Below are 26,245 nucleotides of genomic sequence, written 5' to 3' on the forward strand. Positions count from 1 at the left end.
AAGTAGTTTCTTTCTGTCGTCGCCTACCCTTTGGTTCTCCCTGTGCAACTGTTAAATTCAAAATTCATTATTCCCTCGATCACACCATTAATTTTGTCGAATAACGGCAAATACTTTAATAAGACAAATAGCCTTAATTAACTCGGGAATCCTGCGGATACTGCGAAATAAATTTTGGGTTAGATTTACGGATTATCCCTTTCCCTGCCGGAATAAAGAAAAAGATCCGGAGCGAATCACATCGCCACCCTTCTGCCCTTTTTTACAGTAGAACGCGGGTGAATTGTGGAAAATCGAGGGCTCCCAAAGTATACACAACGCCTATGAGATGAATGGATATACACAATTCTCAAGTAGAGATGTAACTTGAAATGAAAAGGTCTCTCGTCATCAGTACAAATCGTGACCCTCGATCTGTTCATTCGGTGGGAATTCAATAGCTATACCGATGAAAAGTGTTCGATAAACTCTAACCCTCTTCGCTTTAAAATTGAAATAGAACTGATGGAGCAAAAAAATGGTTCGAAAGGCCGTTTCATTGCTACTGCACTCAAAATCTCACTTTGATTGGAAGCTTTTCAAAGTGACTCTTTTATTTTGCAGCAAGTGGTGTTATTGCAATTTCGACTATAGAATTATTTCATGACAGATATTTTCTATTCATTGGAAATGAAAAAACGACTGCCGATGAATTGATTTTTTTTCGTTTGGATTGTGGGATATATCAGTCACAAAATGTAAAATACTATAGATAATTGGAACGAGTGGAAAATGGCCCTCGTGTTGCGGATAGTAATTTTTGTTAATCAATTAGGAATGTGCCAATTGGTTATTTTCCAAATAATTTTCATTCCTCGGACAACCCCTCGTAAACCAACCGATGAAGTGCGTATTAATTCACGGAATGTGAGTTTAATCAAGTGCAGCACAATGCCCCAATGTCAATCAATGGGTTTATCCAATTCGTTGAAAAATTCATGGGGCATATGTGCATTGAAAACAGTACATTTATTCCTCCCACAGGACTATTTAAATCCTTCCCAAGGCGAGCTCTGTTTGAATAATTATAGCTGAACCGAAAAAATCGCATTTATGCAGAATTTTTCAATCTGTTCGTTCAAGGAGACCACACGAAAGGAAATTTTAAGGAGAAATTAGACCTTTAGGGGATGAAACGAGGGACGAGGATTAGCTTTATCATAAAAATTAGGCTCTCAAATCTCATTTTTCAAAGAAAATTTGACCAAAAAAGTGGTTAATCAAAAGCAAGCAATTTTTATGCCAGAGCTATGCAAATTTCGTTAGAACAACATTCGACTTGATTCTCGTGTATAAAAAAAATCATGATTCGCTGATTCCTCTAAGCACTCGAGTCCTGTAAAATTAGGGGAATCGGTATTCAACACGTCTTCGAAGGAAAAACGCTTACTGCTCAATTTTCATCTCCTTTCATCTAACCGCGTTATATAACAAGGAATATAAAAAAGAACGAACGGGGAACAGGAACGTGGGAAAAATACCGTTGTCGAGGTCAGGCGCGCTTTTAAGCTTTTGTTACAGAAATGAGAGGTAATGCGCCGAGAATTTTATGAGAATCATATATCTGCGTTAGTCATAAAGAGAAACGCGCGTAAAAAGTAAAGGTAAATACGAGAGAAGCACAGGATTATCGTACCACTTTACATACAATATCTTGGCGAGTAGTGCCTTAAATTATTTTACAAGTATAGGTAATTCTCGATAACTTAATTTTTTCTCAGCGTATGAGGGTGAGGGAGAACGGATTTCCAACTAACATAATTAATATCGTTGTTCTGCATTTGCAGAAATGAAAAAATCAGAATCGTCGAGTGAATTGCGCAGTTCATCACTGAAAAAAGTACAAATTCATCACGTAATTTTTCCTGAAGAAATAAAATATTTATTACTGAAAATTTCCGACTCACTACCTCCAAACGCAGTAATTCTTGAACGTTCAATAATTTTTATGAAGCGTATCAGTTATTTCCACGTTCCGTTCCATAAAATTTCTCTATCCGGTAAAATTACGTAACGACTTGTTGTCCCCCACAATGATGAGCCTTCAAATGGGTTGTTATATTTGACAAAACGAGTCGTCAGATTTATCTAGCGATTGGTGCGATCGCAGGTCACATTTTTTATTGATTTTATTGAATTGCACTTAACTCGCGGCTGACGTGTCAAAACGTAATTTTTAGGTTTTTATTCTCCAGCAATTTTTACTGTACTGTTCTCTCTATAATTCTATACGACCTCTACTTCTTCAACTCCATGACACCTCAGAAAGATACAAATGATAATCATTGGAAAATCGCATTCAATGGAAAATTAATAATCAAATTGGATGAAATAAAATTTTCTTGTGAAACCAAATTTTCTTCATCAGCGCGAACATGTGACTTGTCACAATTAAACGATACGATATAATTATCAAAGTTCATTACTGAATGAGATTTTTATTACAGATATATGGCAATAATGAATCCACTGAGGCCACGAATGGGACGCCGTCTGACACTCTTCGTCGCCATAGCAATTTGGATCATTGGCGGTATTCTTTCGCTCCCCATGCTCATATACTATACAACTTATACACAAAAATTTTCCAACGGTGAAGTGAGGGTTATCTGCTATGGTGAATGGCCCAACAGAACTGATGATGGACTCAGCTACGATGAATACGTGTGAGTACATTTTTTATTATCCTTGTTACACTGGCGCTCATTCCATTTTCCCGTGTGGATGAAATTTCCATTTTTTTTCTGCTATTTCAATTTTGGAGCTTGTATACATGTTTGTGTGAAAGTTTGGAATGCAGGGAAAGGCAAATATGTACATATTTATCAACGGTTACGAGCGAAGGGATGAATACTGCAATGAACTTTGGTTGCATTTACACAGTATTAGTAAAATAGTGTTTTGCTAAATTACCGGTTCGTTTCGGTTGACCTTCAAGGGATAACAAAAGGCCACTGTTTTCCGAAAATTTTTCAAAAAAAATCTGACAGGTTTTCAGGATATATTTTATTTCAAAACATATTAACCTTCATCGCCCCCTTCTAGAGAGATGAATGATGGTCGGCAGAAAGTTGGTGATAAATTGTGAAAAACTGGACGCATTTAACAACATTGAAATGTTTAATTCTCACCCCATGTATATCATGAATAAAAAGAATGAAAAAATTGTCTATTTGTCCCACCGACTGTTTCGCAAATAATCAATCTTAAAAAGAATTGGAAATGAAGAAATTGGCGAAAAAAAGAGGCTAAAGGTAAAGAGTACGCGTCCCTAGAGTGGTCGGCTCTCAACCTCGTTGCGATGAATGGAGCCAACGCCACGAATACCTTTTCCCCACTCACCCTAAAAAACCGGATGGGAATCCGCTGTACTTGGGACAAATAGAAAAAGGAATCTCCACTGAAGTATCCCTTTCATCATATATCATCAGCTGAAAGACAATACGTGAAGTTTGAGAACCACCTCAATAAGCTGTAACATACAGAAAAAGAAAAGAGAAAAAAAGAACGGAAATTGTCTGCTATTATTATTGTCCCTAAAAAGTGATTATAACGATGTTGAAGGAATTCGCCAAATAAAACGGGTGTACATTCATGCGGATAGCCACCATGTGGTGCGCGGTTTGGCCAAGGCACTAGTGAGTCCTTGAGGTTATCTATCGTACACGTTGATCCAATTCTCCCCCTCGTCCCCCGTCTCCTTGTCCACCAGTACCCACTTGATTCGAATCAGCTAAAGTTAGAGGAAGTTGCTCACAAGAACCGTTACACAGCGCGTATGCCATTAGCGGTCTGATCGTCCTTCGACCCATTCCACTGAATGTAGATATACTGCATTAGTTTGGATGCCTGAGGTCTGTGGACTTCATTTCTCTTGATGGCAAAGAGGGAAATTGAAAGCCAATCACTCAGCCAATATATATCTCTCAATTGCCCCTTTTGCTATCTTTTTCACTCTCAAGGGGCCAATCCAGTGTCTGACGTTGGAATTTTCAATTGCAGTGTTGGGTAAACCAAAGCACAACAGTCGAGTCCCTGCACAGAGATAACATCTGCTGAGGATGAGAATGAGAGGATAATGCAAGAACGTGCGATAGCATTCTACCAATTTGATCTTCTAATTTTCATCAGCGAAAAATAATTATCCACAGCGGAGAAAGATAATTCTTTTAATCATAATGAATTAAATCAGCATTTTGCAGTAATACCGAGTGAAATTATGTAATGCGAATGGCGATACCCACGGGCTCAATTAACCAGAATTTATAACCGTCTGCGAGTAATTAATTTCATATGGCTGAGTACCGGTAGCTCAGCGGCTTCTCTAGTCTCACATTCTCCCCGACCACATCCGTCCTCATTTTTCACTCCAGCTAATTTGTTGTTACACCCCTAGGTAAGCGGATGTTGATAGTACCAATGAAGGGATTGGAGGCTGGCTAATGAGCTAATTAACTCAGTTAATACTCCATTGATGTCTGCCGATGGTAATGAAAAGGGCCATCAATCAATGATTATTCATCTGATCATTCATCAGCTTTTATTTTAATTGGATATAAGCTCAATCATAATGATATGATTGTTGTTGTCCGGAGACTCATTTATGTCAGATCAGGAGATTAATGACTTGGGCATGATCCGTAAATCATTAATTCATCACACAATTAATAATACGGAGAGGGGAGGCAAACGTTAATTAATTCTTATCATTCCACAGCAACAGAGTTATAATGCAAATGTTGATGACGTACTATGTTGAGAAAATCGACGGTTTTTCAATCACCATTATTATTATTATCGTTTAAAAATAGCAGTTATCATGGTTTATATGAGAGAATGCAATTCTGAAGATTTACCTTCTGATATATCTACTTTAAACCCCCACACTTTCATGCACGTTTCGACATTGGGTTCAAGATTTTCATCTAATGTTATTTATCATTTGTAGGTACAACGTGGTATTCATGATCCTGACGTATTTCTTACCAATTGGCTCAATGACATTTACATACGCCCGAGTAGGCCTTGAATTGTGGGGCTCGCAGAGCATCGGTGAGGCGACCCAGAGGCAATTAGACAACATCAGGAGCAAACGGAGGGTGAGTTACATCACACATCGTCCAGTATTAATTGCATTTACGTAATAAAATTTAACTACCCATGTTACTCCTCAAGGACATGCACTGAAAATAAATCTCGTTACTCCAGTATAATAATTTAAATTCATTAGGATTTTCAATACGAGTTGATTTGCCAAGAGTGACAGTTAATGAATTGGTTTTATTGAAATTAATTGAATATTGATTGAAAATTTTGACGTTCAATTTATTCTATCATAGAAAGCTCTGTGAGTGAATTACATAATGGAAAATTTTCTGAAGCGCGACAAATATTTTGTGACAGCTTTCAGTGAATTCACTTGTTCGTTCCCCGCACGAGAGAGTATAGTATATGTGAACATTGTATGTGCATATATTACAAAAAAAAATATTACACATGGCATATATCCTTTTTGGCCGTTTTATATGTCATATGATTCCAATATATGCTGAATAGGGTTCGACGTGTATTCATTACTTATAACCCGATTGAAATTGGCCCTTCAGAGGCATTTAGCAGCTTTTCTATTGATTTAAACATTACACCTCTTGACGAGATTCCACAGATTCTTCTCTCAAACTACCGCGAACACCAATTTACATTTCGATGTTGTCCTGACAAGGATTAATTATACAGTGAAAATTAGTCGTTAACCCCTGCCAACACTATACCGTGAATTAAAAAAAAAAACTTGATAAGGCACATGAATAATTCAACGTGCTAACCAATAAAGGCCAGTAGCCGCGATGTGAGAATATAAGAGGTCATAAATAATTTTCTGTAGGGGGAGGGCGTTGCAAAGACCAATAAAAGTATTCAGTTTAGTGTTTGTTGCAACAATACCTATTCATGGAGAGGATACAATCTATTATCAAAGATACTCTCTTATGATAGAAAGTTATGCTTTCTCATAATTAGGTCACGTCCACGTCTTACAATATCAAACACGAAATGTCTTTTTCTCAATTTTCTTCTCTTTTAATTATGTGAACGAACATTCCTGCAAACATTAGGACACAGCAATGATTGACCAGTCAATTGAGTTAAAAGCTCTTAAATTGTGACCAGAATAAAAAAAAAAAAATAAATCGTCATTTTTTTTGCATTTCTGTGATCCAGAGAGGAATCGCAAATGAAATAGAAGTAACTTCAATTAACCGTGAAAGGACAAAACAGTGAAGATGTCAGTGGTATGTTGTAAATATAAATGCATGTATAGTAATGCCACAAGAAGGTCGGTGGGGACCGAGAAAAGCGGGTATAGTGAGAAGATGGAGGAGGGTGGATAGAATCGCCTTGTAACAGAGTTTGCAGCGTTGAGCCATGACATAACTTGTAATTAGTAGATACCCAGTAGGCCACTAGCATTGGATCCCTTGAAATCTCCAAAACTCAAGCCACCTCACCCAGGGGCTATTCAACCAAGCATCAACAACGTTACACTTTATAATCCAAAAGCCGCGAGTCCTCTCACTATGCCCGGATTCACTCGTGTAAATTCCGAGACGAAATTCTGTCGTGCCTCTTAAACTTTGAGCATACGTCACACTTGCGTTATTAACTCTCGTCAGGGAGGTCCTGAATTTTAGGGCGAAAGTTTTGGGAGAATTTAGGGGATTTTGTAAAGAGCTCTACGAGTTTACACGGAGAGTTGATTATTAGGGTAATTACAGCATCTGTTTATGAATTATGAATAACGTGGTGGAAAAATTCATAATTCTTCGTGGCTTCTTTCCTCTTCACTCCGAAAACGTGCACATGATAGGCTAGTAATTTATGGATATTATTTATCATCATTGTGTATTCATTTATTCATTAAAAAGCACTTACTATTCTGATTAAATTATTTTTAAATTTGAGAAAAAACGTAAGAAAGACTTTTATAATTTTTTACTGTGGGAATTTTAATTGTAATTTTTGTGAAATTAAGTGTATCTAAAAGTCACATCACTCGGATGTCAATCCATTTGGAGTAATGATCCATTTTATATTTATAAAGAGGAAGAATAAGACCAGGAAACGCTTAGGGTAGTAGATTCTCGACAAAAAATATTCCATCTATTTTTAAATAGAGGATATTGAAAGCCCAAATGCCTCTGAAATTATATCCCCATCTCTTGATTTGAATTTAATGATGCATCAATAAAGAATCTCGCTGATTATTTCTTTGGAGCAAGTAAAATAGTAAGAATTTCCTGGGAGCTCCAGCTGTCGCCGAATTACGACAAAACTCTGATAGTTAAAGTTTTCTCGGCATTTTCCTGGGCGTTTCGTCGGAAACATTAGCATTGAATGTGAATCGAGGAGGGGGGAGGGGCTGTATTAGGGTGGAATTGGAGGGAAAGTTAGGAAGAGTCAAAGAGGGTGACCTGAGTATCCAAGTTCTATATACATACATATACATTGTACATTGTAGCTTAGCCCCAGAATTTGTTATTATGCATGGCGATCATGTAGTATGTGCAGCCGAGGGGTGAAGGCATTGTTTATAACCCGCCAGCGGGTTATATGCAAATCACTGATAACAACGTATTACGAATGCTGGACACCCCTTCCCCTCTTGGCTGTGCTATGCTTTTCGCTTTTACCCCACTGGACAGCGATCTATTCACCTGTATTTATTGTTGCGAGGAGCAAAATATGTGGAACTGATTTTTATGTTCCTTAATCATTTGCCACATTCGTTGATATTTTATCACAATTAATTTCACTTGTAGTACTGCAGTGATGAAACACGTCTGATTGAACATGCACCTTTTCCACTGTTTCCTTTCATAACTTGATGCCCTGACAGAATTGCCTCCAAATAACGTTCATCACGGAATTTCTGTCTCCGCCAAGCAGCACCTTCATTTTTGTCCCTTTCAGTACAAATTTTTCTCCTTTCATCCACTCTCTGCGCTCTTTTACCTCTACTTTCACAATTATCACGAAATTCCGAGCGTCACCCAAGCTTCCTGGCCTCCCACGTTTTATTTCTCCTTTTCCATCCCTGAAATTGAATTCCCCCCAATCCTCTTAAGAATTGCTTACATATAATTGTGATAATTGGTTGAACTCTTTTTGTAATCCAGAATTTTTCGCTCCATTTCCATGAAAAAAAAATCAAAGTATCACCCAAGATTTAGCAAATTTTTTGCATTCATCTGGCTGTGGAGTAGTAGAAGAAGATGAGTCCGAAATTTATTATGAGATTATTCTTGAAGTATAGCAGATTATCTCGGAGATTGAAAGAACTGGTAAAATTTACCAAGAAATCTCTTCTTTTCTCTCTGAACCCACTCGTTCTCAAAGTACACTGAACATAATAAATACACCCATCAGCTCCTCAACGGCATAATATATAGCGTCGAATACATTCATTTTTTATTCATTCCCAGAAAGATTTTTACGAGATAACACTAGAGCGTTAAGTAACCCCAGTAAAGTGAAATTCGCGTGCAAGATTTACGAGAATAAGGCACATCCGCTTGTGTACACACATTCAGAGTTGGGATGAGTTGAAGCTCCACCTGATAAAGTCACGTGTTAGTTGAGTACACGTTTGCCCATAAAATTCAATCGAATTTAATGCTCCACAAACTCACAAAAATTTTTTTCCCCTTAACTTTATTATGCTCTCCGGTCTCGTTCGCATTTCACCCCTTTCCCCTCAGTCCCTACCAGTCTAATAACAATGGGCTTGTTTTATGTACATCCAGAAGTCCCCTGGGTGTACAATATCGTTGGTAAAGAAGGTATTACAATTGTTTCACTCGCTTGCAAATATCACCGAGATAAAAATAAGAATAATCACCTGTGGAGGACCGACCCACTTTTGTGCATTTTGTCTCACTCACTTTTCCACTCATCTCACCCACTTGCCATTATTCTTCACTTCAACGACAAACGTCTACTCATGGAGCTTTTCGTGACACCTCGAGATACACTTATCGCACGATCTTCGATGCTATACTGCAATTTTGAGGTCTTTCAGGTGATGTTCCATTTCTTCAGCCTCAATAGTTTCGTCAATTGATGCTTTCATAGAGGGGAAATGTCGTATCTGTATAGGGCCAGTACAGTAGCAAAATGTTCTCCGTCAGTGGAAGTAACTGTCTGTAGAAAATGATGACATTATCCCCTGATATTATATTTTTGAGTCTCTCCACTGTAAAGAGGATACAATATAATACGATGTTTTCTGTGAAATCACAAAATTATTATCCTTCAAGATAATTATGCCACAGAGTTTTTCAGCTTCAACTTTTCAGCCACTTTTTCTGTGAAACGCCATTCAAATTGATCCTGGGGATTCACAAGCCCTTGAAGTTTCCAGAATAATGAGAAAACTTGGCATAAAATAATTCAACTTCCCATTCCCTAATTAACCATCTCTGTTCTATTAAATTCGTTGAAATCAACTTATTCGAATTTTTTCAATAAAACTGAAAGCATGAGAGAGGTTTTAATTAAAAAATCATCATCAAGGAAATATCAAAACCGTTATCCTGAGCCTTGCTTCTTCCGTCTACGTAATTTACGAAATTGATTGAAATAAAAAATCACAAAAGTTCGGACATTCCGTCGCCATATTACTGAGAATAAAATCCTCAATTAAAACATAATTCACTGCCTTCAATTGCTGCAACACCGATACTACGGCTCGTACCGCCTGTCACCCCCCTCTTCCCCTCTCTTCCGGCCCCTAAAAAACCGATCCAATAACGATTTCTCGTTTACATTCCGTGAATCGAATTTCTCTCAATCTCCAGTAAATTGTCCTTGGAAAAGGGACAAAAACTTCTCCTAAAAAACGTTTCTAGATGCGCAGGTGGTGCATCGTTAATTAAAATGTTTTCTGAATAGAAAAAAGAGGCCCACGAAATTGTCGCCCTATCATAAATAAATGTCTACAGGCCAGACAAAATAAAGGAAAAAAAAAATGATCGCGGGGACTTTCTTGTCCATAGTTTTAAAGGATGACGAATTGATGTTAGTGTGGTGCACGTATAAAGCCCGTTTTGTTTTTCCGGTGAGACTTAGAGAGGTTGAGAGACTAGCTCTACAGTCCCAGGCCGCCCCCGAGTCGTCCTTGCTCCGGGGAAAATCCCGTTATAACGCTCCGGTCGTTTATTTCACGTAACGTCCGGTTCACGTGATCAATGGAATAAAAAGTTGGAAGGCATCCAGGAGTCGTGATAATGTCTTTGCTCTCTTTCTCCCTCTCTTCACCCCCTTTTTTTAACGTTTTTATACGAACCATTGAGACAAAATATGTCGATGTAGAATTTTATGGGGGAAGGACAATGATAATCGACGAAACCGTCACTGCATGCAAACGACGTTGACATTTGACGTATCAGATCAACGACAAGTTGCTCAGGAAAACTTGAAGGGATTGATGGTAGTGGGTGATGTCAGTAGAAAGACAAAAAAATTCAATCCCGAATTGAAAAGAGACAACTCATCTCGGTGCAGAGGTTTCTGCAATATAAATGACATACTTTTTATTAGATGAAATTTATTTCTGAAATATCTTGAAAACTTCTGAAGTAGAAGTAGCTCGTCTTTCCTCGAGCTAATAGCAATTTCCTCAATTCGATAAAAGAAATTCTTCATGAAGGTAAAAATTATGGGGTCATTATAATTACGGATTCGCTGGTAATAAAAAACTTTTTCTTTTTCAGGTAGTCAAGATGATGATTGTGGTGGTGGTGATATTCGCAGTTTGTTGGCTACCATTTCACGTTTACTTTATCGTAACTTCGTATCTACCTGAGATCACGAATGAGCCGTATATACAGGAGGTTTTCCTCGCTATTTACTGGCTCGCCATGTCCAATAGCATGTACAATCCAATAATCTACTGCTGGATGAATTCAAGGTATTTCTGAAAGAATTTTTCAATTAAATTGCTTATGAAAAATTTTTTCAATTCTTATTGAATTAAAACTAATGTCATCTGGCCAACTTTGGCGATCTCAGTGATGAATTAAATGCCATAACGTGTTGCGAGGTCCAGTCAGAAATGAAATAAAAATTCTTGGAACTATACTTTACAATGTCCAGTGCCGCACAATGTTTCATAATGAAAATCACATGGGAAATTAATCCCTGCTGAATGTATCTCATCCAGTAAATAAAATAATCCAATTGTAGGAGCCTTTGCTATTAAGAAATGATCAATCGTCCAAAGATAGGGATGAACCATCGCCTCATGGGAATAATTAATCTAAATAACAATAGCCAATCCCCCATATTCTCATTATTCCATCTACACCAGAAATGACTGAATCATCTAATGAAAAATCGACAAAGCTATCTGCAGATTTAGTAATCTTTATCGTTTTTTGTTTGTTGAATATATGATCTGAACGAACCACTCTCAAAAAGTTACATTACTCAGTGGATTATCGTAAGCGATAAAACAAATCGAGTTACAAGGTTTGAACAACTTGTACAGTTAAATTTGAGGATTTATGCCTAGTGTGCGTGGATATACATATAAACTCAATGGATTGCAGAAACTTGGGGAGCCCCGTAGAAGCCGAGAAATCTCCAACTTTTCAAATTTACAAACTCAGAGGTCTTTCTCAGTATACATGATTATATAACTTCGTTATATTTGAGGAAGTTTTGAGAGGAAACTCGAGAGAATTTCGGCCATAATGAGGAAAAAGGAAATAGTTTTTTTACTTTAATTTCTGACGGAGAAGGAATTAGAGGAAAATAACTTACCCACAAATACCAATGTATTGTCCGATGAAAACCCCTTTTTTTCCAGATTTCGTCGTGGTTTTGCCCAATTCTTTTCCTGCTGTCCATTCGTGAATGTCACCCCAGAGCCGGGCTTATCACGTTCAGAGGCGGTAACATCACGCTACAGCTGCACCGGAAGTCCAGACGGTCACATGAGAATAGCAAGAAACGGTACGTCCACGTGCTCGTCCTCGGATCAGAGTCTATGCACCATTGCGTCAGCCACGCTTCGCCTGGATTCATTCCTGCACGAGCGTGGTGGCGTTACCACGATTGTAGATAATAGATGTGACATTGATCTCAGTGAATTCAGATCACCTGTTCATATTTGATGCATTTTTCTCTGTATATCTATCGTTCTGTAGTTATTAACTCATGCATTTTAATTATTTTTATTTTTCCATCTTCAAGTTTATGTGCTTGTAAAAGTAGTTGTAGACATGTAATATCGATATTAATCAATAAAAGTCTTGGGTGGATAGAAATAGTTTTTAACCAATGAATGAAAATTCGATTAATTCAACACTCGAATTTGTTTTAATTAGCCATAATTGAACAACAAGAAGGAAGTCAATATCTCTTCCTCTCAAACATGGAATTTCTGATAATTTGCCAGTATTTCCACAGAATGCATTTTCATTTTATTCCCCTGGCACTTCTCATTGGAATCCATTAATATTTTTCAATATGCGAACCTTCACTGCCGGACCCCGAAGAGCCCCGAATAGTGGTTTTAAAGCTCCAATAAACAAATTCTGTGCTGAATTAAAGGTAATTTTCTCTCCAAAATTTCTATTTTCACCAGGCACGGTGCGGATACCGCTGCACCTGCAATCATCACATGGAATGCAACTAGGAAACAATAACAGTCGTTTCCCAGCTCATCATCGTGGCCGAGGTCGAAGATGGAGGGATCCACAGTCCAGGGGGCATGTATCCTGACATGAAGACGAAACGCAGCAGCAACAACATCAGCAGCAGCAACGAGTACACACATGGATATAAAATTAATCTTGAATTTAAAAAAATGTCTCACAACGATAAAACAAGGCGTGAAGCCCATTCACACATTGGGACAATGAACGAACTTATTTTTTCTCATTTTGGTTCTCGTGAGTAGAAGAAATTTTCCTTTTTTTAATGGACCAATAATCTCGGATTCAATCAAAGTCATTTTCTATGGTAATTTGAGGAGATTATTAATGTAATTGAGGAAAATCATACAGGGGTATATATGTAATGTCTAATATGTGTGAATATGTATCCGAATTGTGAGAGCAATCGATGTTAGGGTAATATTTCACATGACGCCTAGGGATTTAATATATTAACGTGCGGCGGTTCGCGAAATCAACAAATAATTATGGTGCTTGATTAATTCTCCTCTTTTCATGTACATTGTGGGAATATTTGTGTTCCTGATTGATGCACGTGTTGAATGTCAAATTGTTATTACTACTGTTGGAGGGGAAGGATTGTCATTACTGGCTGTAAGATTATAATTAAAAGTTGTGACTGATTCCAATGGCTCCAATGATTTTTGTTTATGGAAATGCCATTTTAAAATGTACATTGGTATTACTGATCTCGTTTTTCTATGAAATATAATACACCGTTGATTTTGGTTGGATTCAATTGAAAATATTTTAATTGTTAATGTGGAATTTAATGTAATTCCACACTTTGTATTGCTTGAATAAAATAAAGGTTGTAAAATATATTTGGAACGATATTAAAAGTCGTGCCAAATAGATAATACCAAAGAATATTCTCCATCGAACTTGATAAGATTTTTCCAATCCTCTTTCTACGTACTGTCACATTTTCATCGTAAATATAATGAAAAAATAAGAGAATTCAGTCACTTTTTTTAGCTCATGCAATCAATGGCACTAGGCCAACATCATAAAATCATCACCTTACCTATTTTTGGACTAAGGGAAACTCTAAATCTAATGAAAATAAACACAGATAGGGTGAAATTAAAACGATGATGATTACTAAAACTCTGGGAAAACCAAACGCTTTTAAATTTAATACAATGAAAATTTTAGTCATTAGTGCTGATACAGTACGACTAAAATATGTAAAATATATGTACAAGCGTGTATTTAAACAATTTTACGAATGATCGAGATAATTGAGATTATTAAAAAAAAACTGTGAGTTAACTATTAACAGCTCTATGTGGATCGTCGGGCTGAGGACTGCGATTGGACGTAACTGCGTCATAATAAAATCAACACAGCGACAAAAAATAGCCTAAATATGAACTAGAGATAATTGGAAGTAAATTTATCAAAATGAGGTTTTCAAGATAAGGAAAATACCAAAGAACCATAGGTCCATAAATTCTCCATAACATGTGACGTAATCTCTGCTATCATTGTATCCTGGATGATGCATGTTAATAAAAGAAGTACCTAATTTTTTATTTCATTGAATATAATAATTTATTTCTTTGTAAATACAACGAATGACATTCGTCAAAGTGTTAAGTGGTCAAACGTAACGAAATTCAATTGTTTCACAAATAAATGCACAATTAGCAATAATTTCGAATGAGAGTTGTTACGTTTCATCAGCTCATTTGAGACATATTCAATCATTCCAAGGAAATAAGCTCTTGAAGCGCCTCCATCGTCCTGAATCCGGGAAGAATTTAACAGCAACTTTGCCCCTTCTAACATTAATAATACTCCAAATAGTACAGGCTAAAGTCTGCGGATCCATTTTGTCTGTGAAGAGTTGTCCCTGATAACAGACAAGAACCCAAATTATCATATTCTTTGCATTAAATATATTTTTGGATTTCATGTCTTTACTTGCAAATGATCCATCTCATGTTGAGCAACTTTTGCCGGCCATCCCTCTGCCTTCCACGTGATTTTTTTCCCCGTAACATCAAAAGCCTCAATTTGAATACTTTTTGCACGAGTCACCTGTGCAGTATAGCCAAAAACACTGGCACAAGCCTCGGGATATGAATTTGTGTGATAATCGAGTATTTTCATCTTTGGATTTATAAATACTGTCAAAGGAACAATTTCCATGGGCTGACCTGCACTCTTCATCTTTATACACTCCTCTACCTGTTTTGCAGTCGTTTCGATGACGAATACTTGAGCAGAGACACCAATTTGCGGAGCTGCAAGACCGTACGCCTCGTACTTCCGCATTGTTAAGATTAAATGGTCGACAAACTGGAAAGCAGATGACAATTGAGTGAAGATTGATCACCCACCTAACCCGAGGGGGATGATATTGCAGATAAATTTTCGGATAGCCTCGCAGGGAAAACGATTTGGGAAATTTGTCCAGACATTTTTTTTTCCTTTTAGAAAGCTTTACAAGGGGTGGTGATACCTCGAATACCCTCGGCGAGATCCTTGTGCGGGTTCAGACGTTTTTATACCTCTGAAACGAATGGAAGAACGGGATGTAAGGCACTTCCCATTCGATACCTCCCTTCCCGCGGTTAAATTGTATTTTTATTCTATTAAGGTTTCAGAATCCCATCGTAAAACGGAAACGGAAATCTATCACGATGTACCTCGAAAATCTCAAATAAGTGAAAGGGTGAGATTGAAAATGAAGCGCTTCTACGTGAGAAGATGAAAAAAAAAGCGATTTCATTTGAATAAACTATTGATTTTTTAATAAAATTAACGAACATCGGTATGTCACCAGGGGGTGTAGCGAGGCGTTTGTATGGGAAGGTGCAAAATTTATTCCAGCCACCCCCATCCATCGATTATCTTTTCTGCCGTCGTATCGCTCCCCTCAACCTCCGATAAAATGTTAAAAAAATTTTATTGACGTCTGAACGAATTTGACGAGTCACGCTTGAAAAGAATATCGAGAGTTGCCTTCAGAAAAATTCCTCAAACATTCGGAAGTTTCATCTTTCCATATTTCTATTACATTATTGAGTCGATGAAGTAGTTCGACAAGTAAAAATTGATTAAGGGAGAAATTGAGATTTTAAAAATTTATGCGAACATAAGGGCTCCGGACCACCGCGAATTTGGCTTCAGTGTTAGTAAGCGCTACAAAAAATAGTTTAGCAAGACAAGTAGACTATACGATTCATTTAAATCTTACTTTTTTGAAATCCGCCGTTGCCATGATTTCCGGTTCCACGGGTTCAGCCTTCTCCCGCAATACCGGGTCGCCTATCTGACACACGTGAGCATAAGGGGGCAAAGGGGGTGCTGGAGATTGAAAATAATCAAAGAATGCATTTCCGCGTTTTATCATTAGAAATTGTGACGCATGATACGGGGAGAGACATGAAAAGACCGTTTTTTTCAGCATTACGTCACTTGGTATGGATTAAGATCTCTTTGACTGATTGTTTATTTTGTTTACAATTGAACAACTGTTACGAGTTCAATACAACCGCGTGGAGGTTAGGATTACACCAATGTACTTAGGTGGTGGTGACCTCTGTGTGCCATGGACAAAAACATACGGATAAGTACTTCACTGTGCCAGGAGTTGAATTTCCAGCATGTGGCGCCCTTTCGCAGAGGTCAAGGAGTAAAAAATCAGTTTTAGCTGAGTTTGATAATGCCATGTTCTGTAATGCGCCTTTATCGACTATTGATGAAAGGCATATCAAGACATCACTCATCAGATGAAAATAATTTCTGTCTGTAAATTCAAGAATATTAAGTTGTTAAGAAATAAACTAATGCTTAATAAATGTGTAAAACAAATGAATGACCAGACGCTAAAAATACGTCAACTGTTCAATTAATGTACGCGAATGATTTAAATTCCGTATATGTTGGGTACAAAAGGGTAAAATATAACAACTGTTGGAATACCGATTGAAATACTTTATTTGTTCATCAATAAAATGATGCTTCTTCTGAAATTACTCATCAAGCTGCGCCGTCTAGTTCTTCCATCCTATATTTTACAATTATCATTTTCCTTCATTTTACTTTCACAATATTAACAAGTGACTAGGTAGTGAGAGACAACTCTCATCCTAAATATTAATCGTTATAAAACAAAAAAAACACAATTCAACGCAAATCGTAGGCACATGGTTGGTACTTGATCGATTATTACAACATTCTCTCTTGAATTCATAATTCCCTCATGAAAGCATTCTGCTCAAGGTACAATGCAATGTCTCCCTTCTCAGAAAATTTAAAAATTAACAGAAAGGAAAGAAATGCTCTAGCTTTCCATCGCAATTATTTTCAGAGCGGTAGTACATGATCCCCCAAATGTGGCACCTGCACTGAATATCTCAGTAACAAGAGATATCGTCAAAAAATGCAACATCTCAGCAAAGCATTTCCTCTCAAACTTCACCAGTCAAATTTGAAATAATTCAATTCCTATGATTGACAAACTTTACAGTCGAGATTGCAACGAATTCACGGAAAAGCTGTGCAACATAATTCAGCCATAATTTTCCAATTTCCCAGAATTAAAAAATGACGAGTCCAATAACAAAAGAAAAAGACCCTCGCATCACCGGACATCCGTACTCGTCATCGCACGCCTCGTCAACGGTAAAAATTCCAGAATAAAGAAGTTACGAGAATGAAAAAAATGTGACATTAGCTGCGATCTCGAATGCTGTTACAACCACTCGGCCATTTTTTTCCCAACCTCCCAACATTCATATTATCCCTCATCTTGACAAATAAAAACACATTCATGATAAAATTACAAGAATAAAAGTCGTACGCGCTTATATTGCTTTATACACCTATTTACAACGTGGTAATACGGGACTGTCATTTATTCGAGCAAATTGCAATGGAATTTTAACATAACGAAGACAAAAAGTGTGCATGTGTGGGTGAATGTGTGAAAAGAAAGACAATCTGGAGGATAAATAAAATGAATAGTATATTCAAGGACATGATGAAAGAATAATAATCAAATTATGCTTGAGAACAGTCCCTGCGTTTCGTCGTAGTTCAGGCATACAATAATACTAGTGATTCGTATTTTTCACGATAAAATAATTCATTTTTTTTGTCCTCATTTTCATCAATTTTCTCTAGCGTCAGGTATTTTATGATTCAATCATCAACTTTAGTATCTACTAAATCGTGTAAAAACGTACACAAAAGCTACGAGGTAACTCGTTTTGTCGTACTTTTTACATTTTCAGTCTCATGGAGTTCTTCCGCAAATTTATCTACATCAATAACAAAAAGACCTACAATGATCGGCCACGTGGACAACTGCTGTCAGAATTGATTCTACCTCATAATCCCTTTTCATCCCCAAAAAATCATTAATTTCATTTGTGCAACAATTCAGGGACATGACAAAATTCTGCGGACAGCGGCTCATTGGAATAAAAAGGCACAATCGTCGATATTTTTGTTACATATTTTTTGTTCGTCTCAAATGGCTCTTTGTTGTTTCAACAGGTCCACTAACAGTCTGACGGATATGGAATAGAAATTTTAACATCATCGCGAGGCAACAAAAATGCTTTCAACCCAGATTGATATGTGGATTTTTAAATAACGTGAGATGGCGTTACCGAAGGGCGTATCCCTGGGCTCTTTCGTCGTCACGAGCTGCAGCATCTTCGTGTCCCACGAGACCGTTGAACCCCCATATTTCTCTCTCTCTCTCTGTCTCTCTTTCTTTCTTTCTTCCTCTCTATTTTTTTTACATTTACATTTTGCTTCTTTTTTCTACTCCCTCTTGCTCTCTTCGCGAGCCACTCACTCACATTCTTCCCTTTTCTTTTTCTACTTCAAACTCTTTCTCTGTCGTTCACACAAAACCATTCGGTTCACGCTCTTAATACAATAAACTATCTTACGATATAGGAAAGCATTGATTACTGAGTTGGAAGTGGTTTTTCATCATTTTCGATCGATGTGAAAAATCAATGGATTCTTTCAGATTGTTTTTTGTGTGTGTCCGTTTACTTTTTCGTGAAGATAGAAAGAGGGTCAATAAACGTATATCGTTTTGAGCTGATCCTTGAGCTCTGGAGGAATGGCACATGTATCTGTCTCTGGTTTTCTCTTTACGAGACGACGCCAACGTCCACCAATGTTCTTCTTTATGCCTTTTGCAAAGCCCGGTCTGTCCGCCTGGAGTCCATGTACGAGAGTATCCTGGTGAACAGAAAAAAATCTCAATGTTAGTTATCTAAAATTACAATTGATAATTTTTTTTTCAATACGTGGGACTCTAAGAAAACTGTTTTCACTACGCTCTATTCAGCTCAGTTTAGTTCTATTTGGTTCAATTCGAAAGTTCAGTGCATTGATCTACCCCTGGCAGACAGCAGGCCCCCATTGTAACCCCTCTTGCAACCCCTCATGTATACAACTGCCATTTATTCCCCGGTAGGTCTCATGTGAAAGCAGAGGGTGAGAGACTCACTCGTCATTTACAGCCCTCACCCAGTGCAACGATCTGAGGGCAACAGACACCGCCTGCTAGCCCTATAGCTACGGCTGATCGATGAAAACATTTATTGCAATTATATTCCATCGATTCATGCGTTGAACTAATATCAAGAGATATCAAGAGATTTTTCGTGTATGAATTTAAACTCTCTACAGCAAATATTCGTTGATAAATTAATTGAATGACTTCTTACAGAGATATTTGTCAAAAAAATCCGATAATTCAATTTTACATTGTGTTCATCACCCGAAGAATTAACGTTCATTCATTAAATGGAAATTTTGGAGCAATAAATCGTAATGAATATTTTTCTTGTGCGCACTGATCGTGGCATAAAAAATTCCACAATTTACTCTCAAAATTCTCAACATGTTTACGAGCGTTCCGTTATCATTGCAAACCCAAATAAGGAAGTGAAACCTCGAATCGTTTCCGAAGCTAGAATTTTGGATTCGACCATGGCCCCCATATACTCCTCAATAATTTTACCTCGACCTCTGTACACGCAACAGAAAATTATTTTGCATAATTTGGCACATTTTTCTTTGCCCCCCTCCAATGACCAAACGCCCAGCAATATATTTCAATCTACAATTGCACAATGAACTCTCAACAGAAATAAAACAAATGTTACAATGATATTGAGAGTATTGAGACGGTTATTTCAACGTCCTACGCCCCTTTTTCTTCCTAGACGGAATGTCCGGGGGCTCGGAGGTCTGGCGCAAAACCCCAAAGAGAGACAGACAGTGAGCAAGAGATGCCGAGTAGGATTACTCAGGGGGAGACTTTAGTGAGAGATCGAGAGAAGGCGCGGGGATTTTGAGTTGGGTCTCAACTGGTATAAGATGTAGATACGAAAAGAAGAAAAGAGGACACGAAGGAGGAAAGGGAAGAGGGAGATAGGAGCCACTGGCGCACACAGCTGCCGCCGGTGTCTCCCCCTTGACTGGTGAGCGTCGGTGTCGTGTTGGCCGCCCACCCACGCTAAATTTAGCGTCATGCTGCAGGGCAACTTGCCACCAAAATGACCACACATGACCGTTTATAGTCTATACTCTTCTACAATTTTTAACTATCGTCTGGGGATTTTTTTTCCAACGCGTATTGCGATGAATTTCTAATGTCACCAAGATGTGATCTATGATATCACCCTGTCGAGACACAGTTCAGACGATCGAGTTCAATGGATCAATTTGAATTCTCGCTCCTAGTCTATGTCATGCGAAACACTTGTCCTAAAATTCTTTGACGTTAGGCAGATAATTTTGATGAACAAACTTGTACCGACAATCGAAATATACTAAACCTGACTGTCAAGTGGAGCGTGAAACGGTGAAAAGTAGACGACAATGGCAACGGTGTCCATTTAAAGTGGAGAGTTGTAGTTATAGGCATTTTGTTAAAACTCGTGGCAACGCTGCTACGATTGTGTGTTTGAATATATATATTTTTTTTTCATTTGCTTCTAGTGCCCCGTTAGGGTAACACTCACACTATTGAGACTACCGTGTATTGAAGTGCAATGTGTAGAGGTATCAGGGCTCTGTCTTTCTCGACACGCGCGGCACGCGAGGCCTCGTCCTTGGTGAATCGATACCGACGCGAAACTCATTACCCAGGCCATAGTACACGCGTTATTTAATGACCGCCATCCCCCCCTATTCCCCCTGCCTCCTTCCGCCCTGCTTTGAACAATATTTTTTAAATTTGAATTGAGGTTTTGGTGTTGATACAGGTGGACTCGGGCGTCGGCTTCTCGGCGGGAAAATTTAAATTGTGGCGCCAGCTGATATCCCAACTGTCTACGAAATTATTTTTTTTTTTCAAGGTTCAACTGTCAATTTTGAGATTAGTTACGTAAATTGTGGTCTTGTGAATTTTATCGCGAGTTATACGGACAATTGACTCCTGGCAAACACGTAAATTTTGCACTTGTAAACTTTGAATTCTAAAACGAGAAAATGTTATTGGCACTAAACGCTATGTCTGTCGTTATTAACAGACTGAAAATTTCTCACGTGATGCACACGAGCGGTTGTTCCAACTTCATAAACATGTTTTTATTATAATCGAGTGGATATACTACAGTGAAAAATGATCCCAACTGATGAATACATAACAGTGGGAAAATGTCAACAGTTTCTTAATGTCCCACAAATGATTTGTTTTCATTTATACAGAGTAAGAGAATTAATTTGAAGGGAAATGTACAAATTTCGATAAACAACTTGTTTCTGTAGCTCTGAATTTTCTTTACAAAAAAAAGCTGCCCACGTGCATTTCGACATATCCCGTAAATGATAAATGAAAAATTCAATAAATTTGTGTATTTACCTGGTCGTTGTACAAGGTATACTGTGGCGGTGGCGTGAGGGGTGGATATGGCGGTGGAAATTGCCAAATAAATTGTTCACCAGTTGTCTCGGTAACAAACGTCGTATTCCCATCGATAACACCATTACTAAGCTCGCTGGCTGTTATAATTGCACCATTATTAACAATACCATTGTTACGTATATCTCCAGCTGTTGTTATAACAGTTTGGGCTGTTGCAGTTGTTGATACAATAGCTGATACTGGTGTTGCTGTTTGTACCACCGATGGTTGATCCGTATGTACCTGATCGTTTCCATGATCCTCCCTCTTCCGCAATTTACTGCGGACAAGACGGATTGCAATCATCGTACCGTTGCTCCCAACCATTTTAAGGTAGAGACGGGTCAACTTTTTTGCTACGTTGGAAGGAATTTTTTGGCCGGTTTTGGCGAATTCTCGAGCTAGTCGAGAACTCTGACGATTGAAAAATAAAATGTCAAGAAGCCGAGATGACTTCAAAATATCACTTCTCGTATTTTAAAATGTTTATTTTGTACTTTATTCAATGTGAAAAATACTTGGTCGAATCACTTGGTCAGTTTCACTCAGTCATGTAGGATCGATAATGTCTTAACTTTCAGTTATGATTAATTTATCAATCGTTTTATTTGTTGGTTACAACGATACACACATTTCTCTCACTTATTCACCACAAACACTACGAGAGAATTGACTAGTTTTATAAATCCTTGGTCTTTGTCCTAACTTTTGATTGATTGATCGTTGATTTTTTTTTTTATTTAATTAACTAAATTGTGAAATTTAGGGTAATTGAGGGGCTACGTCGAACTAAACCGATAGGTAAATTCTCCTCCCTCACACACTGTGCGAGCTGCAGTTGATTCACCACGGTGAACGTCGACGTCTACCACCGTCACCCCGATACTCATGTCTCGAGCCAACGTGAGTGGTTTCTGAACCGAGTTGAGGCGGTAAGCGGCTCTTTATAGCAACGACTCTGACGTCATGGGGCCGAGCGGTGACGATTGGTGGAGGGCGGTGAGGAGCTCGGCCAATGAGAATCGAGCGTGGGGAGTCGTTCGGGTTTAATCCAGTATTTCTCAAATGTTTGTCGGGCTTTTGAAAATTATTATAATATTCACGATGGGGGAAAAGATATTCTAGATCTTCAAACTCATTATTTGAGAAGGAGTTGCTTTAATTGGTCATCAATGGTTGTGGAGGGGCAAAGTAGAATAATCTCATTCGAAAATCTGTCGTGGGAATTCAGAAGATGTAAATAACAAATTATTTCTGCGGAAAACTGAACAAGAAAAATCCTAGTGAAGGACTATGTGATTGAGGATAAATTCTGCTCGAAGTGTTTCCTCGCATTCAATTTTCATGATTCAAGGAATCCGGGGAATTTCGTCATTTATGAAGAATCAGAAAAAACCACAAACGTGGGGGGAAAACTGATATAAATAAAAACAAACTGTACACTGTTGCGTGATTAGATTAATCCTGTTTGTGTTGAACGATCTACGAACTCAGTTAAAATGCCTCAGGAAGTCAATAACAATGAGGCTCTGGTCAATAATATTATTATGGGAATTTCAACTATTTTCATGAACCAAACAAATTCGTCAGCAACAACACGTCTAAATAATAAAACACTCTGCCGCATATTCCTGTTATTCTAGTATTATTGAGCCAGTGGAGATGATGCAAATCCCGAAATACAGAAAAACAATTTACGTTTATGCGATCAAATGTCGCAACATAATGCAATGATGACCGTTGGAGAAAACTCGAGAATTTATCTGGACGTAACGCCCTCGATGGCTCAACAGCCAAAATTATCGTCAGAAACAAAGGGAATGGAGAGGTGTTGCTGGATTTTGTTAAGTTATTGAGATAGACTGCAACGATTCTCTTTCATATTACATTTTTCCTCCGTCTTCACTCCGCTTTATCCATCCCTAGACTTGTACCTAATAATTTCAGGTAATTATCTCCCCCTCGACCATTCAGGTAACTTCCGATGCGCTTAAAGGCGCCAGCGATGGGTAATATAATTTCACTAATGAACTAATAATTCTCGTGACGGTAAATTACGGTTTCCCTGGGTAATGCGAGTGCAATGGCCAGCAACCCGGGGAATTCTCATTACGGCCATTTTATCAGCTCTATTTTTTCACATGGGTTCTCGTGCGACAAACAATTTCAGGAGAAATTAGAGTAAAGAGAACATAATGGGGATCTAAACATATACTAGTCTATTTTTGTCATGCGCTGGAAAAAAAAATGGGGGTGGTTGGCGCTCCTCGGGGTGAGTATTCAACCCTTGAATTGTGCCCCAGCTATGACGACCACAGTAGCAACATGGGAATAATATTAGTAATGGACGGGGACGACAATCCATTAGTGATGACGGCGAGACGAGCATTATTGGGATGCGATAATCAATGGTTACCGTAGTGGGGATAGGAGGATTTGACGGGATATTTTAATTCTGGATAATTATAGATGTGATAATTATTTTTAATACATGGCATATCGCTCGGCGGATTGAGGATTTTGTCGGATCATTGTGACGTAGTTTTATTAATCATTAAGACCGCTTATTTCTGAAGTTAATTTCCATTCGGTGTAGAGGAGGGGGATATTTCCTTCTGAAATTGTTTTTTCGTGTTTTGAAAGCGTTTTTTTATCGACAATTAAACAGCTCAGCCAATCTAGTGAACAAATACACTGGAGAATTTTGCGCGGAAGATATTTTTTCTATTCGCACTTTTTTTGGGGTAAACACACGGCTAATGACGTAATGGTGAACGTAACAGACTTCCTCGAAATATCTGTACAACTGGACTTTCCGTATTGATAAAAGACGTGTGTTCGGATTACGTCTTAAAATACTCCAGAACTTTCGCACTTGCGTTGGCAATTCTGTGTGGACACACGAAAAATAAAAGTCAATGGAAAGTTGAAATTCATTGGCGTTCAGTCGATGACGGGACATATTGGAGTGCAGTATGAATCGAAGAATATTGAGTTTCTGAGAGGAGTGATAATAGGTTATTTATAGAGAATGATAATCGATCGCATTGACAGTTAAATTATCAATGAAAGATTGTGATTGTCTAATTTCTCAGGAAAGTTGTGCTCCTCAAGAAGATAAATGATTTTATCATTTTGAAGTTAATGGAATTTCCTCAATATTGGAGTGTCTGTTTCCGTGTTCAATTTTATCGATAGATTAATTTTCAGTCATCAATTATTTTTGTTGCTTTCCCAATCGCTAACGCCTTGTCAGTGTATTATTCTTTGTGAAGAAAAAATAAGAAATACCAACTTGGGATATTAATTTACAGTGAGTAAATAAATCGACATGACAAATTTTGCAAATTATTTCGCCAGCCTGATAGACGTGGTAAATAAACAATAAAAACAACATTGATGGTTTCTCGTAGTGGTTCATCTGGTGCACAATCAACCGTTGGGATGTAAATTGGTGGGGGAGATCGACGCGTGTCTTGAATTCGGATAGCCAAGAATAAGACACTCGTCCGAGACATTCAGGCACTTTATTTTCACGCATTTTTATTTCAACGAATGTCACCTCACATTTATTTTAGTTTTAAACTCACAACTGTCTGGATGTTGAGATATTTTTGCATCAACATTTATTCGGTCTCTCAATGAGTTTGATCAATAATTGCAAACGTAATCGTCCTGATAATGCCATTGAGATGAATTGAACAGGCTGACTCATTCTTTCTTGATATTTTTTTTTGTTTTAAATTGGGATTTGATTCCATGTTATCTAATCTTGATTCCAGCAATTGCAGCTGATTCAGTGTGAAATTTTGCGAACGGTGATGTCTCCGCCACCTGCAGAGCCCACCTCTTTCCTCAACGAAACAAGCTTTCCTCACAATATGATTTTAACAGAAGAAAAAAAAATTCACGGTCAATTCCACAACTCAAAACATGTTTGTCTTCGTATTGTTTAGCGGATTGTTTTTTATTTGTTTTCATATTTTTCTTCTCGCGTAGAAATCCGAACTGGGGACATCATTATTCAGTGGCTTGAATTACGTGTAGCTGGATTTTGAAAGTTTTATCTGTTGATTCGAGATTACTCAAGCCTGATTTATGATGAATAACGATTAACAAAAGTATACCGAAGGTAACAAACAGTGTGACGAACCACTGTAAATGTCTTTATTATATCTCCGTACGACGTCTATGAGTTGTCACGTGAAGTTATCGACGCAATAAAAATGTAACTCAATAATCAAAATGTAGATTAAAGAGCTCGAGTATTCAATCAAATGAAAAATTTGAACCACAGTCATAAATTAATTAGTGTGGTCCCTCCAGAGTGAAAACAATATTCTCAATTAAAAAAAAATACCTCTCAATGTGAATGAACAAACCAGAGAGGATCAATCGACTTTGAAACAATTGCGAGAAAATCTGCAATAAATTGAACCCAATAGTCAACACCTGAATCAATACAACTGTATTTACCGAGTGTCTTTCTCCAGTAATCAAGAAAAAAAATTATATTGCACCATTTTTCTCTGACCTGTCGTCGTCGACCAAGTATTCAATCGCATTGTTTGAT

At 37.8% G+C, this 26,245-nt stretch overlaps 3 protein-coding genes across 10 annotated transcripts in view; 1 reads left to right on the forward strand and 2 right to left on the reverse strand.

The window, feature by feature from the left end:
• Nucleotides 1-14,319, forward strand: part of LOC135169410 (tachykinin-like peptides receptor 99D) — a 77,083-nt gene extending 62,764 nt beyond the window's left edge. For 2 of the 3 annotated variants that reach the window (XM_064134390.1, XM_064134379.1), the window contains 4 exons: nt 2,487-2,705; nt 4,988-5,138; nt 10,809-11,005; nt 11,906-12,668. In XM_064134390.1, coding sequence (XP_063990460.1) covers nt 2,487-2,705; nt 4,988-5,138; nt 10,809-11,005; nt 11,906-12,212 — 874 coding nt within the window. In that variant the 3' untranslated portion in view covers nt 12,213-12,668. The other variant, XM_064134401.1, reaches the window with a different exon arrangement.
• An 18-nt stretch (nt 14,320-14,337) lies between these two features.
• On the reverse strand, nt 14,338-16,521 carry LOC135169451 (peptide deformylase, mitochondrial-like). The gene is made up of 3 exons (XM_064134492.1): nt 15,985-16,521; nt 14,706-15,083; nt 14,338-14,634 (listed from the first exon to the last, which is right to left on the reverse strand). The coding sequence occupies exons 1-3, from the start codon at nt 16,195-16,197 to the stop codon at nt 14,482-14,484; spliced, it is 744 nt and encodes a 247-aa protein (XP_063990562.1). The 5' UTR covers nt 16,198-16,521; the 3' UTR covers nt 14,338-14,481.
• Nucleotides 16,522-16,709: 188 nt separating this feature from the next.
• The window catches only part of LOC135169419 (uncharacterized), a 58,332-nt gene continuing 48,796 nt past the window's right edge, over nt 16,710-26,245 (reverse strand). For all 6 annotated transcript variants that reach the window (XM_064134459.1, XM_064134442.1, XM_064134450.1 and 3 more), the window contains 2 exons: nt 21,631-21,952; nt 16,710-18,995 (listed from right to left, as the gene is read on the reverse strand). In XM_064134459.1, the coding sequence (XP_063990529.1) occupies nt 18,828-18,995; nt 21,631-21,952 (490 nt within the window). In that variant the 3' untranslated portion in view covers nt 16,710-18,827. The remainder of the gene's footprint in view (nt 18,996-21,630; nt 21,953-26,245) is intronic.

This window comes from Diachasmimorpha longicaudata, chromosome 1 (assembly GCF_034640455.1).
Source record: "Diachasmimorpha longicaudata isolate KC_UGA_2023 chromosome 1, iyDiaLong2, whole genome shotgun sequence".
Taxonomy (NCBI): domain Eukaryota; kingdom Metazoa; phylum Arthropoda; class Insecta; order Hymenoptera; family Braconidae; genus Diachasmimorpha; species Diachasmimorpha longicaudata.